This window comes from Theobroma umbraticum, unplaced genomic scaffold (assembly GCF_002168275.2).
Source record: "Theobroma umbraticum cultivar Fairchild unplaced genomic scaffold, ASM216827v3 scaffold_86.0, whole genome shotgun sequence".
Classification (NCBI taxonomy): domain Eukaryota; kingdom Viridiplantae; phylum Streptophyta; class Magnoliopsida; order Malvales; family Malvaceae; genus Theobroma; species Theobroma umbraticum.
In genome coordinates, this window is record NW_018397263.1 from 1,875,516 (window position 1) to 1,891,481 (window position 15,966).

Here is a 15,966-nt window from a genome sequence, read left to right on the forward strand (position 1 = left end):
GTATAAACTTTAAGAATATTTTATAATTAAAAATATAAATTCGTAATAAGTGATATGAAAATTAAAAAATGTGAATTTGTGATACCATTTTTCCTTACCTTTCATATATAAGAAAGCTACATATATATATATATATATATATATATATATGTTGAATTTAAAAAATTGTATTCGAATTAGATTTTTTATTTTTATTTTTTAAAAATATTCAATCTTAATTCTTTAAATAGAAAAATAAATATACCAAATATTGAATCAAACTACTAGGGTCATCGCGTGGCTTCAAACTTGTCTCCAGTGTGAAAAGAGAGGTACCAGATGGGACAAAATGTTGCACCAAAATTGAAAACACGAACATTTCAGCTAAGCAGAAATTGGCAGTCAAATAAAATCTGCTACTGAAGTACAAAAACCAAAAAAAAAAATCAAGAGAAGAAGATTCGAATCGAGAAAAACACCTCATACCATTCGATACCACAAAGAAATTTCTGGATATTAGAAAATCGATATGCACACCTTTCATAAGAGATTTGATTTGACAGGCATTGTATGCAGAACAACAAATTTCCAACAGATGCGACCCAACATTTTGACACTAGAACCTTTTGTAACCTCTCATGGTGCCGGGTCGCAAACACCACAGATATTTTCCGTACTTGTCTGAGTTTTGGGGAGGTTTCAGTTTCAACCCCAATTTTTCTTACTCTTTGAATTTTATAACCCAACCGTGGCAGCTTCCTGTTTCAGCTTCCAGAACTCATTGATTGGTCCTGCAGCATAATTGCATGAAAGGAACAGGAATACGAGTAGAACTGAGCCAAGAAAGCTTGATCACATATGGCAATGAGAACGAAAACGATATACATGGTCGTTGGCCTACAACTGACAGATCATGCCCCCTTGAGAGAAAGCAATAAAGACCATGAATTGACAACATAGTGTTTTATTAAAATTTATTATGATTTATATTTATACAATGCAACTACATGTACAGGTGCAGAATCTTTTAAGGTGATTGCAGCAGCAATTAGCTACTAGGCCGCTTCAGTTGGTCGAGGGACACACTGCCATCCTGTACAGTGCTGAATAACATGTTTAAGGGTATCTGTTGGAGGTTCCACAGTCCATGTAGGGTAGTATTCACTTGGATGAAACAAGTTGGACATAGCATTCTCAGTCAACAAGCCTGCTTGGGTTCCAGATATAAACAAATCCCCTTCGGACCTTATGCAGCCAGTGCAAGGCCCTTCTTTGTCAGTAGCCTGTATAACCAATCCATGGACCAATATTTTCTATTAATTAAGTGCCAATAGCTACATGACAACATGTATTAAATCACAAAAAATTTAGTATTTTCAGAAAATAAAAGATATAAATGATCCTGTGTCTTAAAATAAGCTTTCTTCATAATCAAATCTTGCATCAGCCCTACCAATTAGAAACTAAATAATACACTACAACATTCATAGACATGGCTTAAACTTATGTTGTTATTCTGAAAAGGGATCCTACAGACATCTCATCATTCCTCTGCTTGTTGTAACTACTAGTTGCTGATGGATCCTGGTTTCTCTCACAAACGAATATACCAGTTCAAGCAATAATAAAATTGCCAATATAGTATCTTACCCACTTCTTTTCTGCCTCTAAAATTTAGTGCACACCATTAGTTATGAGGTGGAGTCTTGTTCTCATAAGCCAGAGGCCCTTTTTAAATACTTTCAAGACCTCATGGAGAATTCATGTCTTTCTACGAGATAATGTCATAGACATTCTAAACAGTTAAGATAAAAATTTGACAATTTGAAAAACAATTGATAATATACGGAAGAGAATTCATTGCTTCTCAACCGAAGGGAATGCCTAGCATGGATTCCACGGTAAGACTTGAGGGAACATTAAGAGAGGTAAATCTCTTTCTTCTTCAAGAGCCATATAATGGACGTTAGATAGCAAGAGATCCTTCCTAACTGAATAATATTTTGCTCAATACAAAATAATGCAAAAAGGTTTCTATATTATCAAGTAAACTTCAAATACTTATTCAGAAGCAAATAAAAAAGAGTTACCTTTTCGGTAAGATACTTGAAGGCCACCTTCTTCTGCCCTGCTTCATATATATTGCACTGAGAGTATATCTGATGTCAAGTAGAACATAAAACTGTTATTAACTTTCTCCAAGTAGAACACATAACAGGTTGAAATGAAGAAACCTTCAATGAAATTTAAGCAAAAACACAATTTAAGATAGTAGGAGAATCATCACCTGTGATTCCACACTCGCACAAACAGCATAAATGCCCCAGTTTCTAGTGTAATTATTGTACAAATGTACCTTCCCAAATCTAACACGGGGATGTCGTTGCCGAGTCCCATCAAAAAAGCAATGGTGAATGGTCACACGGATACATCTATCAACGACATGAGAGGGGTCTGCTCCAATGAGCATCGTCTTGTCATGCTGTGAAAAGTGACACCTGAAAGCCCAGTTAATGATATCAATTAGTGCAAGTTTTAACCTTCTCAAACAGTGGTTACTTTCCTGACAATGATAAACCATACCTGGATACTGTAATATCTGTGCTTCCTCGTGTGATATCTATCAATCCATCATCATAATCACGAAGGCTGCAACGGTCTATCCATATGTGCTTGGAGTTAGGTTTTATTTGAATCCCATCAACATCCGGTCCTCTACCACCTTCAAACTCCAAATTGCATATTATAACATGTTCACATTCCTTCAGCCTTAAACCCTTTCCAGTGAGTTTTATCCTTTGGCCACGTCCATCAATGGTCTTATAAGATGACACACTCAAGTAAGATGAAAGATGAATGGTTCCTGAAACTTGAAAGACAATCCAAAGGGGTTCTTTTCTACGGCAACCATCACGCAATGATCCCGGCCCATCATCTACAATTGCATATAAAAAATATGTTTAATTTCACATAAGTAACTAAATAGTCCATACTCCACAGTCAATTTCATTTTCTCAACACAAGAGATCTCAAGGGCCCATATACAACTCTTATCAATTCAAAACTTGTCACCTAACCAACAAAAGAAGCTTCCCTAATCAAGTTCAACTTAAATCGACTAAAATTCAAAGTCCTCTGTCTAAAGTCTAAACTTTCTCCCAAAACACTTATAAAAAGGGAAAACCAACGTTTAATCTGAAATTCCAACAATCTAGCTAAATATTCAAAACTTGTTACCTAACCAACAAAAGAAGCTTCCCTAATCAAGTTCAACTTAAATCGACTAAAATTCAAAGCCCTCTGTCTAAAGTCTCAACTTTCTCCCAAAACACTCATAAAAAGGGAAAACCCATGTTTAATTTGATATTCGAACAATCTATCTAAATGAGGCTTCAATTTAGCTTTAACACCATAGTTCGTACGAATGGAAATCTAAGCACAATCCGCCTAAAAAACCTTCAATAGTTCCCCAAGGAACCAAAGAGGATATACTTCTCCTTCTAGACAAAGGAACAGGACTCAAACCAAAGAACTACATGGTAAAAGAAAAACAGTTTTTTTAACAGTGCAATTAAAATCAAATGTAAAATAGAAAGGCGAGTAACTGTACCTGACAAAGTAGTGACATGGTAGAGAGGGCCATGGAGGCCACCAATGGCGAACCGACCAAAGCCCTCAGCTTGGCCGGCAAGGGCTCGAAGACTGGAATCGACATTCGTATAGGGCAAAGAGAGAGCCATCTGGGGTTGGGTCGTGGAGCTTGGGACTCGGGGCTGCGGAGTCGGACCGTATTTATAATAAGGCGGGACGGGCGTCGGATAAGAGCCAGAGTGCTCGCGGTTGTTACGGTTCTTGCGGTGGCCGTGAGCGTTCCCCATTAATAATGGCAACAGGGCGTTAGAAAAATTAATTGCCTTGCAACGTAGAAAAGCTTGTTAGAGGTCTAGTCTCTTGGTCGATTGCCTAGAAACAGTATTTGCCGACAAATCTTTGGGGGTTACGTTTTTCCAATTAAAGCGTTAGCAGATGGTGTGGGAGCATCGAATTTAACAGTTTTGGAAAGCATTTGGCATTTTGCCTTTGCACTTTTGTCACAGGTTTTGTCTTTGATCAAGTAAAGTGAAGGATAGAGCAGTGCTAATGGGCCGTGATGCCCACATATTTTGATCCAAAAATGTGATTTACCCAAAGTGTCATGAATAGAAATAAAACACTAGTAAAATATTTGTTAATAGTTTTTGAAGTGATTAATTAGGATTAAAATAAGGTTAATTAAGATTAATTTAATGTAATTTCAACTCAAAGATGAAATAGTATGAAGAATAAAATAAGGTTTAAAGTGGTCGTTATAAGTTAGTTACCTCAGACCAAATGGCATCTGTCTTGTCTGAATGGTTTATTGGGTTTATCCATTTGCCATATCTTACGGTAAAATCACAACGAGACATGATATGGACATGGCAAAAAAGGGCAAACTAACGACATTACAAAAAAGGCAAAAAGGAAGCAGCTGAGTTCGCAAACCTCCGGTGGCCCCGGCGGTCGACCTGGTAGGCCCCGCGGCTTCTGGCTTCCTTCATTTCCTCTTCTTCTCCACTCTTTGCTTTAGATTATTTCCTTTCTCAGTTTACCATAATTTCTCCATCAACGATCAATGGAAATCATGGAGAAGATGATTTCATAGTGTTCTCTTTTGCATCTCTTGATGGGGTCTGGTAAAGAAGAAGGTACATTCTCTTTTTTTTTTTCTGTTTGCTATTGTTGAGTATCCTTTTGGTTTTTTGAGAAATCCCAGATGAATGAAATGGAGAGAAAATTAAAAAAAAAGAAAATGAAAATTGATAACATTCACCTTCATGCAATGTAAAGGTTGACATGGCATTGCATTTACAGATAGAAGGGAAAAAGATGAAATGTGGATACATTTTGAGCAATGAAACACAGCACAGAATCTAGGATTTGATCTATAACGATTGCTTTTAATAGGTTATATTTTAGAATTTATGGATTTTTTGCTTTTGAACATGAATGATACCTGCAAAGAATGCGAGAAGGATCTGGAGAAGGGACTTTCTCCGCCTCATTGGCCTGCCCAGTTGGCAGAAACAATACCTCGTCCTTCTCCAACGACGCCAAGGCCTGCTCTGGTTCTATCAAATTCGGGGAAGGCTTTAATGGCGTCCAATTCAGGGAAGGCTTTAGTGGTATCCAATTCAGGAAAGGCCCTAGTGGTGTCCAATTCTGGCAAGTTTCTTGCAGGTTCTAATTCCGGAAAGCGATTTGATAAAATGAAGTACGTGAAACAAGTCACTGGCCGCCACAATGACACTGAGCTACACCTGGCAGCACAGCGTGGTGATGTAGGAGCAGTCAGGCAGATTTTGGCTGAAATTGATGCTCAGATGATGGGGACACTTAGTGGAGCAGAATTTGATGCTGAGGTGAGATGTTTATTAAACAATGCATCCATGTGGATGTCTTATTCTGACAATCTTGAAGGCATACTTTTTTTTGTTACTATAGGAATAGGTTCAAGGTTAATGAGGAATTTGATGATGAGATGAGCTATTTATAAAACAGTGACTCAGCATATACTTTTACTCTTATTGTAATCTTAAATGCATATTATCAACATGGTTTCAAATTTCAAGTATACTGTTGTGAAAATCCTGAATGTGATGCCAAGTGAGATATAAATTTAAGTATATACTGGCAAATGTCTGTTGCATTCTCGTTCTGATCTTGTCTATGTGTCTCCCTTTTTTTTTGTTAACAAGGTGGCAGAAATAAGGTTAGCAGTTGTCAATGAGGTGAATCAATTAGGAGAGACAGCATTGTTCACTGCAGCTGAGAAGGGGCATTTGGATGTGGTTATGGAGCTGTTGCAGTATACGACTAAGGAGGGCATCTCATTGAAGAATCGATCGGGATTTGATCCATTGCATATTGCAGCCAACCAAGGTCATGAAGGTATTAGGACTAGCCTTCTCTCTTATGTTATAGTGAAGGTTGAAATTGAATATAATTTATTTAGTTTGAAATGCTTCTACACAATCCTGAAGTTCATGAATCATCAGTCATATATCTTCATGTTAAGAAAGATGGTACTGCTTTTCTGTTGAAAGGTGATATTTGAGGCATAGCCTTGATGAGTTGTTCCATCAGTCTAATTGTCTGAAAAAAGAAAAAGGGGGGCGGGGGTTGAGAAGAGCTTCGAAGGGTAACAGGTTAATTGCAGAGAGTTACTTTCTTGTCACCTGTATTCAGAGCACCTTCATTGGTTGCTGGATAAACAAGAAATTTGCTTGTTTATACAGCAAAAAAATTGGCATTATCTAACAAAGTATGTCATAAATCTATTTTAACATGGAGGTTTTCATCACTTCTGAGATTAACACTTAGTATTCTCATGCTACCAAAAAGTTTAATGGTTGAAGATCAAAGTCACGTGCTGGTACATGAGAAATTGACAATAGCTACTTCTGAAATCAATGTTTTAGCAAACAGTCATAGTATTTACAAGTATGAAAATCTTAATAACTGCCATTTGCTGAATTGTGAAGGGATCAAAATCATTATTCTGAATGTCTTTTTCTTTTCCTGAGTCAAGATTCTTAGTGCCATTTTCAAGGCATTCAAACTTTGCAAGGAAAGTAAAATAGGAAACAACATAACAAATCTGTTTGCCATAGCGTCCACTTTAAACATCAAATTGGACATAACTCTTCCAAGTGCTTATATCACTATATCTTTCAACTGCATGCAGTGCATGATTTTGTTATTCCAAGGCTGTTGATGAATTAATCTCTTGTCGCAAGTTGCATGTTTTCAGGTTTTTTTCATTTATGTTCTTTTGCATAACTGCAGTTTGTCTCAGTTCAATAACTACCTTTATGCAGCCATTGTCCTGGTGCTATTGGACCATGATCCAGGACTTAGTAAAACAGTTGGCCAAGCAAATGCAACCCCTCTTGTGTCTGCAGCTACAAAAGGACATACAGCTGTAGTTAAAGAACTGCTCTCCAAAGATCCTAGCTTGCTAGAGATATCAAAATCAAATGGAAAAAATCCATTACACTTTGCTGCCAGGCAAGGGCATGTTGATATTGTTAAAGCATTGCTTGACAAGGATCCACAGTTGGCAAGAAGGACTGATAAGAAAGCACAGACAGCATTGCATATGGCAGTCAAAGGAGTAAGCTGTGAGGTGGTGAGGTTGCTTCTTCAGGCAGATTCAGCCATTGTCATGCTCCCAGACAAGTTTGGTAATACAGCGTTACATGTGGCTACTAGGAAAAAACGGGCAGAGGTATTGATTAGTATTATACATATATACATATTACACAATGGTTTGCCTCTTCAGTGTTATGAGTAGCTGTCAGAGTTGCAATTTGGCTGCAATGGCTCAAGTTGTCTTTTTTTCCTGTTCCTAACTGAAGATAAAAACTGGTATCTAAAATATTGTTTCCAGTGGCACGGTTTACCATATGTTTAAGGCAGTAGTTCTTCAGTATCTTACATGGGGTCTGTGGTTTTCAGTTCTGTCTGCTGATATCAGGGCCTTTAGTTTCTTTCTGTTGCTCCCATTTTTTCCCTCCATTTTTCTTCCCATATTTTGTGTCCTCAATTTCTCACTTCATATGCATTATATTTCCATTGCTTTAAGTTTATTGTTTTGAACATGGTCAAACGATTAGGATATAAGCAACATAAATAAATGACAACCCTGGAAAGAGTTAGTAGAGGGCATTGACTAAGTTGTTTCTTGCAGATAGTGAATGAACTTTTACACCTCCCTGACACTAGTGTAAATGCGCTTACAAGAGACCATAAAACAGCTCTTGACATAGCTGAAGGGCTTCCACTCTCAGAGGAAATTGCTGAAATAAAGGACTGTTTGTCTCGTTATGGTGCTGTCAGGGCAAATGAGCTAAACCAACCACGAGATGAGCTCAGGAAAACAGTGACAGAGATCAAGAAAGATGTGCATACCCAGCTTGAGCAAACCCGCAAAACAAACAGAAATGTGAATGGCATTGCTGTGGAGCTGCGTAAACTTCATCGGGCAGGTCTGTACAATGCCACCAATTCAGTCACAGTGGTAGCGGTGCTTTTTGCAACAGTTGCATTTGCAGCTATTTTCACAGTTCCTGGGGGTGATAATGACAGCGGAATGGCTGTTGCCGTCAGCAGAGTGTCATTTAAGATCTTCTTCATCTTTAATGCCCTTGCACTCTTCATTTCACTTGCTGTTGTGGTGGTACAAATCACAATTGTAAGAGGAGAGATGAAATCCGAGAGGAGGGTTGTGGAAGTAATCAATAAGCTGATCTGGTTGGCTTCTGTCTTCACTAGTATTTCATTCATGTCTTCATCATATATAGTGGTTGGTCGACATAACGAGTGGGCTGCAAATTTTGTTACCGTTATAGGAGGAGTGATAATGGCTGGGGTTCTTGGTACCATGACATATTTTGTTGTCAAAAACAAAAGGATTCGAAAAGTAAAAAAGAAAGAGAAGAATTCAAGGAATGCAACACACTCATTGTGTGTATCAGATTCTGATTCCGAAGTGAACCCAATCTATGCTATTTAATGTTTATACTGCTTGGAACTGGCATATGATGCCACCTATAACTTGTAACTCAAGGTAATGACTGAAGCAGAAAAGGGGGCAGCTTTGTGCTGTAAGAAGCTTTATTCTGTAAATACAAGATCTTGGGATCAAAGTACAGCTGGTGAGTGTTCACAGAGGCAATGGATTCTTCTCTCTTATTAATCCTTTTTAGCATGATTTTGAGGATGAACATAAGACACTGGTCCAGACAACTTAAACTTTACAGGAACCAGATGAATACCACATGGTTATTTTGTTGTGGTATATAAATCCTGGAGATTGTAATATATTTAGGTTGCACAACAGGCATCCGCTATTCAAAAATGGAAATAGATAGTGGTCCGTTCATTGGTAGAACAGAATGTGTGACCTGTTGCTTTTGTTTGCACGTGTGAATGTGTCTGGTAAGCAAATGAAACCTGCAACTAAACATAAAATAATGCAGCCTTGGCTCTTTGTTCTTTTTCTTTAACCATGCTGTAAAGACGTTGCATACATTATTTACTGTTGAACCAGATGGTTGGACATAGATTTTTTACTGTAAAGTGCAGACATTTTTGGTTTGTGTCATCTGATTGTTGTGATTTTTTTAGCTTCCAATGACATAATCCAGGCCAAATGTGTTGATTGAAAATGGACAATGCAGAAAAGGTACTCTCTTATCATTCATTCTTCCCTTTACTTACTTTTCCTTTTACTTCAAAAATTATCTGAATCCTATGTCAACATATCATGTAACACGAATCTCAGGAGCTTCTTACTTTCTTGCATCTGTTGGCATGCAGGACTAGTTTCCATCAAAAACCATAGTGAAGACCTAATAACTAATGGTGGAAATGCTACATTTAAGCTAATACCCTGGTTAATAAAGTTTGCTGGTAATTGCATGAATGATTTGAGACTGCCATTTAGGCTGATGGAGAGGGATTGTTGGGAAGAGTGAGCCAGATACAACTACCCCTCACCATGTAGCCCTGCCCACCAATGGGCCAAAAGAGATGGCCGCACAATGAACAGTGAAGAGGACGGTGGAAATGGTGCCCTAAGTCAAAAAAAAAAAAAAACAGCTCATGAAGAAACAAGATATTGCTGATACATGGATTGGCATTAGTTAAGCAATCCACATCCTGAAAGAGATTGCCATTTTATCATCTTTCTTTCCCCTCTTAGTGCTCTTTTGCAAACACTGACTCATTATAAACATGCTCGTGCTCTCAGTGAGAGCCATTTAATTTGCTTCATTTACTTTATTGTGCAACTTGCCTAGTGGCCCCGAACCATGGTGATGGAGCCAATCTCACATGGGAAAAAGATGTAAAAGCTAAGCACAAAGTCTCCCATTGATGTTAACCCCTGGCTTTCCAGTGGGAATTTGGGGAACAATGAATAGCTCTAACATGAACTTTTTGTTAAATTAGAAGTTGGTTCACTCCATTTTTTCTCCCACGCCATTAATAAGCACAACTTAATGCTAATTGAAACCGTGTCAATGCCTTATTTCCATTTGACTGATGCTATGGTCTTGCCTCAAAAAACCCATTTAATTACTACTCCTTTTTTAGGTTTTAATGATGTAATTTGACATAGTGGAAGACTGGAAGTGGGCACTGGCTGTCACGAATGCTTGTAACACATCTCTTCTTGATACTACGTTTTTGTACAATAATTAAATGGGGTGATGGGTCCCTGAAATTTTATCCTGCACTTTCCCTGTTAACTTTCTCGACGTCCAAACAATTTGGATTCTGGAAATAAAACGGACAAGACATCAGGAAACGCGGTGCAACAAACAGGTTGATCTAAAGCATTAAGCATCGTGTGAAATCGAAAAGGAATTAAAAAAAAAAACTCTTAGATAAATCAATCGAAAAGGCCAACCAAAGGTGTCTCTTTTTTTGTGAGTTTTGTCCCGCATATGACTTTCGGTGCTCGGTCCCGACGCAGGCCACCAGGTCGGAACATGTACGTAGTGCGCGTCAGCGTCTCGACGTGGTACCCCAAAAGAGGCCCGAGTACACTCCCGTGGCCCACCCTTTTTTCTTTCGTTAAATTTATGTGGCGGCCTTGACTTGGGGCTTTCATTGGCCTACATGGTCAACCGCGGCCGTCCTTTTCGGTACTCTGCTTTTCATGGCCGAGTCGGGGAACACTTTATTTTGACTTTTATACCCTTTTTTTACCTTATTTTTTTCATTAATATAAATAAATAAATAAAAGTCTCAAATCCTTATTCCATTATTATTGGTTTGATTCTAAAATCATCACCCACCGTCCATTTCTTGTTAAGAATAAAATCTCTTTTATTTTCTTTTTTTTTTCTTTTAACTAAGTAAAATAGTATTTTTTTTCTTGATTTGTCACTTACTCTTTTCATATTTTTTAATTTTTTTATTACATTCAATTAAATTTTTTAAATTTTATTACATTTAATAATGAAGTCAAAATGATGGTGGTATCATTTAAAATTTAATTTTTAATTTTTTTAATATATATAATTTAAAATACAAATTTCATATCTTAGAGTTACTTTTAATATAAAATTTTAAATTTATCACTTTTTAAATCTTATAATTAATTGATTAATTATTATTAATTAAAATAATATTTATTATTTTATATCTTAAGATGTTGATGTTTATTATACCAATAACTTTTCTGCTATCATAATTCTCAAATTTTGAAACTAAAGATTCTTTCTATAATTCTAGAAACATGGACTGCTTTTACTGCTATACTTATAACCTTAATTTTTCTTCTTTATTTATTTATTTATTTCGGGAATGTTTTCACGTGCCTCCCTATTATTGAATTTTCCCATACTTAAAAGTCACAAAAAAATTGCTAAATCAAAATTAAAATAATTAAAAAAAAAGAAAACACGAATAATTAAATGATAATAATCGAATGTTGAACGGTTATGATCGACAGGATATCACGCGGCGACGTGCGAAGATCGCCACGTGGGGTCTGTGTCCATGACTCCTATCAATGAGAGCCACGTGTAAATTCGTAACCATGTTTGCTTGCCTATGCTCCACACGGATATTGCTTACGTACGAACGCCAAAATCACCTCAGCCAACAACCCTCGCGTTATTTGAGTTGGGTGGTGGGCCTTGTGTCATTCATTGAAATGCTTGCGTGGAAGAAAACAATTGGATATCTTCGTACCACGTGGGACACATCAGAACTGGGAGCTTAAAGAGAATCCAACGGCAAGTTCCCTAGTTTTCAACGGTGTTTGCTTGCTTACAAGTTACACGGCTTATTGCACTAATAACTCCCCCCACTTGCCATGGCTGGTAACCATCACCTCTTTGCCCATTTTCGCCTCTAATTTTTCTCTTCATTTCTTCCCCTTCTTTTGTTCTAAACAACCCCATTTCTTTTTTTTTGAAATTTTTAAAGAATTTTTACCTTTGTTTTTCGCTGTTTCTAGAACACAGAGAGACAGGGGAGCTTTGGTCTATTTCAAAGCCAAGAACCAAGGTAAGTAAAAGAAGGGAAAAACCAGTTCTTCATTTGATTTTTGTCTTCACTTGGGGTCTTTGACTTTATAGGTGGCAGTGAAATGTGACTACCCAAATATTTTCTTTGATTCATTGAATGAAGATAAAGATTCAAAACATGAAACAAAGTCTCAAAGTTACAGTGCTCATCCGATGGTTTACCTTTTGTGTTTTTATTGTTTTTTTTTAAAAGACATTTATGATTTGTGGTGATAATTATTGATACGACACTGTGGATATTATAATGATGAGTGGGGAGACAAGTGGGTTTAATTATTTTATTTTAAATATGTACTGAATTTCGGATGCAAGACAAAATGTTAAGACTATGGTGATATCAAGGAAATCAAGCTCTCAGGTTTCCCTCGTGCATACATATCTCGTCAGTCTTCTGAATCATCTTATCTTTTTATATTGATTTCAGGGATTCTTTATGCTTAGGATGTAGTTTTTGATCTGTCTGTATGGTGACTAATTGAAGTTTTGATTGAAAAGAAATCAAAACTATCAACAAGAAGGGGGAAAACTTCATTCTTCGTTTCGGGAGTTTGCATTAAAGGAAGCAAAGGAGCAGGAAACTACGGGGAATGGAGCAAAGCTTTGGCTTCGGGAAAAAGAAGATGACAAAGCAGATGACAGGTAAAAGGGATGATACACCGCTGCACTCAGCTGTGAGAGCAGGAGATTTTGAATTGGTTTTGGAAATAATTAGTGGTGGTGATGATGGAGAGTTGAAGGATTTGTTGTCTAAGCAGAATCAATCAGGTGAAACTGCCCTATATGTTGCTGCTGAGTGTGGTTATGCCGATTTAGTGAAGGAAATGATGAAGTACTATGATATTGATTTGGCGGGTGCTCAAGCAAGGAATGGCTATGATGCTTTTCATATTGCTGCCAAGCAAGGGGACTTGGGTGAGTTTCTAAGATTGCTTTTCGCAAAATGATCATGTTGGATAAGAAATTAAGAACCATGATGAAAGTCCAACCCTGCAATTTCTTAAGCAAATATTTTATCAAATTATTTCTGTTTTTATTTATTAAGGACTTGCAAGATTTGTAGTCAACTTTGTACTTTTGTTGAAGTCATCTGAATTGTTTAAAGTTTCCATGTTTTATCCCAATCCCGAATTTTTAGTCAAACTAGCTTCAATTCCTTATAGCGTGTTTGTATTTTCCTACAGATTATTCTCAAACTGGTTGAGTAAGAGATTGTCCTTGGGGATAAAGGTTTTTTCTAAATCGTTTTTGTCTATTGTCTCAGAGATATTGAAGATTCTCATGGAGGCCAACCTTGATCTTTCAATGACTTCTGATTCTTTAAACACCACTGCATTGCATACTGCTGCATCACAAGGCCACACTGAAGTGGTGAATTTCCTCTTGGAGAAAGGCAGCAACATGGCCACAATAGCAAGGAGAAATGGGAAAACTGCCTTGCATTCGGCAGCAAAGAATGGGCATTTAGAGATAGTAAAGGCCCTTTTGTCTAAAGAACCTGGAATTGCAACGAGAATTGACAAGAAGGGCCAGACAGCTCTACACATGGCAGTTAAAGGAAAGAATGTTGAAGTGGTAGATGAGCTGATAAAGTCGGATCCTTCTTTAATAAACACGGTTGATACTAAGGGCAACACTGCTTTGCATATAGGAACTCAAAAGGGTCGGATTCAGGTAGTTAAGGTTTTATTACTTATAATTGTTAGTTCTCCTTTTTAGAGTGTGGCTTTTTTTATTTTTGGCCAACTTAATTTATTATAGGGTGAATTTATATGGCTTTGCATCTTCTGTCAGATATTGAGAATCATCTTAGCTAATACTGCAAGTAGTGAACAGGTTTTCATTCTGGATGCTTTAGGATAGGCTCCAAACTTTAGTTCCTTATATGATGGTTTTTTTCTTAACTAACCATATTTGCTGATAGAATATTAATTTCTCATATAAAGTTTGCAAAGTCTGTGACCCTGTCTAATCACTATTGCAATCTTTCAGATTGTTCAAAAGCTGCTAAACGACAGTGGAGTTCACAAACTAGTCATCAACAAGTTTGGGGAAACGGCTCTTGACACTGCAGAGAAAAATAAGCGATCTGATATTGCAGGCATCTTAAGAGAGCATGGAGTTCAGTCTGCCAAATTCATCAAGTCGCAACCTACAACTTCAGCTCGAGAACTAAAACAAACTGTAAGTGATATAAAGAATGGGGTTCATCACCAGCTTGAGCATACACGCCAAACAGGAAAACGCGTGCAAGGCATAGCTAAGCGGCTTAACAAAATGCATGTTGAAGGTCTCAATAATGCAATCAACTCCACCACAGTGGTGGCAGTTCTCATTGCCACTATTGCATTTGCGGCCATTTTCAATGTCCCAGGCCAATATGCTGACAGTCCTGAAGATATTGCACCAGGAGTATCTCCAGGACAAGCAAGAATCGCTTCAAAGCTGCCGTTTATGATTTTTATTGTGTTTGACTCCATAGCCCTCTTTATATCACTGGCTGTTGTGGTAGTGCAAACCTCAGTTGTAGTTATACAGAGAAATGCGAAGAAGCAGATGATGGCAGTTATTAATAAGCTCATGTGGTTGGCTTGTGTGCTGATTTCAGTTGCATTTCTTGCCCTCTCGTATATTGTAGTTGGAGAAGATGAGAGGTGGTTAGCTAATCTTATTACTGGTATAGGGACTGTTATCATGGTATCAACATTGGGGACATTGTGTTATTGGTTGATTGTGAACCGTATTGAGGCTTCAAAAATTCGGAGCATTCGGAGGTCTTCAATTAATAGTAGATCTAGGTCATTATCAATGTCATATATGTCTGACATAGATATTCTGAATGATGAGCATAAGAAACTCTATGTAGTTTGATCTTTGATGCGCCTTATATCCTTCTCCCCAACCACCTACCCACCTCTTTACCTCATGTACATATATCTAACTGTAGCAGAATGTCAGCTTAGTGCTCCTCATTGAATCAAAATTGCAAGACCCATGTTATCCAGATTGTAAAACAGCAGATATCCTTTTTAGAGTTCAATGGATCGAGGAAACTAATTAGTCAATGATTTAGCTTCATTGCCTGTATTATCTCTCAATCATTGTTACATTCCTAAGACATCTGATTGTTTTATGTCCACACTTCCCAACAGACAATCACTCTAACCTCAAACAATAATCCAAGAACAGATCACTATTACTTCACACTAGAGGGCATAAATTTAACATCTTTTAGATGAGAATATAACAATATGCCTATTTCTGTTTTCTTGGTGAGGTATATGGTAATTGTGAGTACAAATCCTTTTATATGATGAAATATCTTGCTTTTTCCTCGCAAAATGTACAAAGATTCCCAGGGTAATGGTGTTCCTTTTCCTAACGAAGGCCCTTTTTCTTCTTCTTGCAAAACAACAAAAAGAAGAGTATTGAAGTAATTCTCCTACATAGTTTCCTTCTGAGTCATGCAAGAATACAAAGATGACCATCTTCTGCCTTTTTAAGTTTTACCGTATTCATTGAAAATAAAAATCTTCTGCCACTATTTCACTGCTAGTCTCTTCACTGCAACCTTCATATGATTCAGTTTTCATTTGGCTAATGCTTCATTTTCACCATGTCCAATATTGGGGTGACCAGTCAATAGTTTGTATGACTTGGTGTGTGACATCTTCTTTGTGTTGGCTATTTCATAAGATGAAACTTAGTCTTTTGATTTTTCCTTGATGTGAATAAGGCAGGTCTCACTGTTCCCTTGTCTAAAATTTTCAATTATGGCTTAACCTTTCTGTCATTTGGTTGGTATCGGTTCTGATAGTGTTCTCTATGTTTTGCTATCAATTGTCCGCCGAGTAGTTTAAACTCT

The 15,966-nt window shown here is 37.3% G+C and overlaps 3 protein-coding genes across 5 annotated transcripts; 2 read left to right on the forward strand and 1 right to left on the reverse strand.

The window, feature by feature from the left end:
• Nucleotides 1–375: 375 nt before the first annotated feature.
• Nucleotides 376–4,052, reverse strand: LOC110420421 (putative pectate lyase 4). The gene is made up of 5 exons (XM_021433731.2): nt 3,590–4,052; nt 2,563–2,914; nt 2,267–2,477; nt 2,070–2,138; nt 376–1,262 (listed from the first exon to the last, which is right to left on the reverse strand). Exons 1-5 carry the CDS (start codon nt 3,855–3,857, stop codon nt 1,035–1,037), a joined length of 1,128 nt encoding a protein of 375 aa, XP_021289406.1. The 5' UTR covers nt 3,858–4,052; the 3' UTR covers nt 376–1,034.
• Nucleotides 4,053–4,462: 410 nt separating this feature from the next.
• On the forward strand, nt 4,463–9,978 carry LOC110420673 (ankyrin repeat-containing protein ITN1-like). 3 transcript variants are annotated; one of them, XR_016351453.1, is made up of 7 exons: nt 4,463–4,706; nt 5,023–5,420; nt 5,757–5,949; nt 6,879–7,288; nt 7,751–9,000; nt 9,190–9,247; nt 9,382–9,978. XR_016351453.1 is itself a non-coding variant. In XM_021434048.2 (5 exons), exons 1-5 carry the CDS (start codon nt 4,685–4,687, stop codon nt 8,573–8,575), a joined length of 1,848 nt encoding a protein of 615 aa, XP_021289723.2. In that variant the 5' UTR covers nt 4,463–4,684; the 3' UTR covers nt 8,576–9,164. The 3 variants fall into 3 exon arrangements, 1 of the variants encoding a protein (XP_021289723.2); XR_016351454.1 differs by having other exon boundaries at nt 7,751–8,717; XM_021434048.2 differs by lacking the exons at nt 9,190–9,247; nt 9,382–9,978 and having other exon boundaries at nt 7,751–9,164.
• A 1,854-nt stretch (nt 9,979–11,832) lies between these two features.
• On the forward strand, nt 11,833–15,166 carry LOC149526915 (ankyrin repeat-containing protein At5g02620-like). Its single transcript, XM_089784219.1, has 5 exons — nt 11,833–11,897; nt 12,035–12,084; nt 12,529–13,016; nt 13,366–13,775; nt 14,094–15,166. The coding sequence occupies exons 3-5, from the start codon at nt 12,692–12,694 to the stop codon at nt 14,970–14,972; spliced, it is 1,614 nt and encodes a 537-aa protein (XP_089640345.1). The 5' UTR covers nt 11,833–11,897; nt 12,035–12,084; nt 12,529–12,691; the 3' UTR covers nt 14,973–15,166.
• The last annotated feature ends 800 nt before the right edge of the window (nt 15,167–15,966 follow it).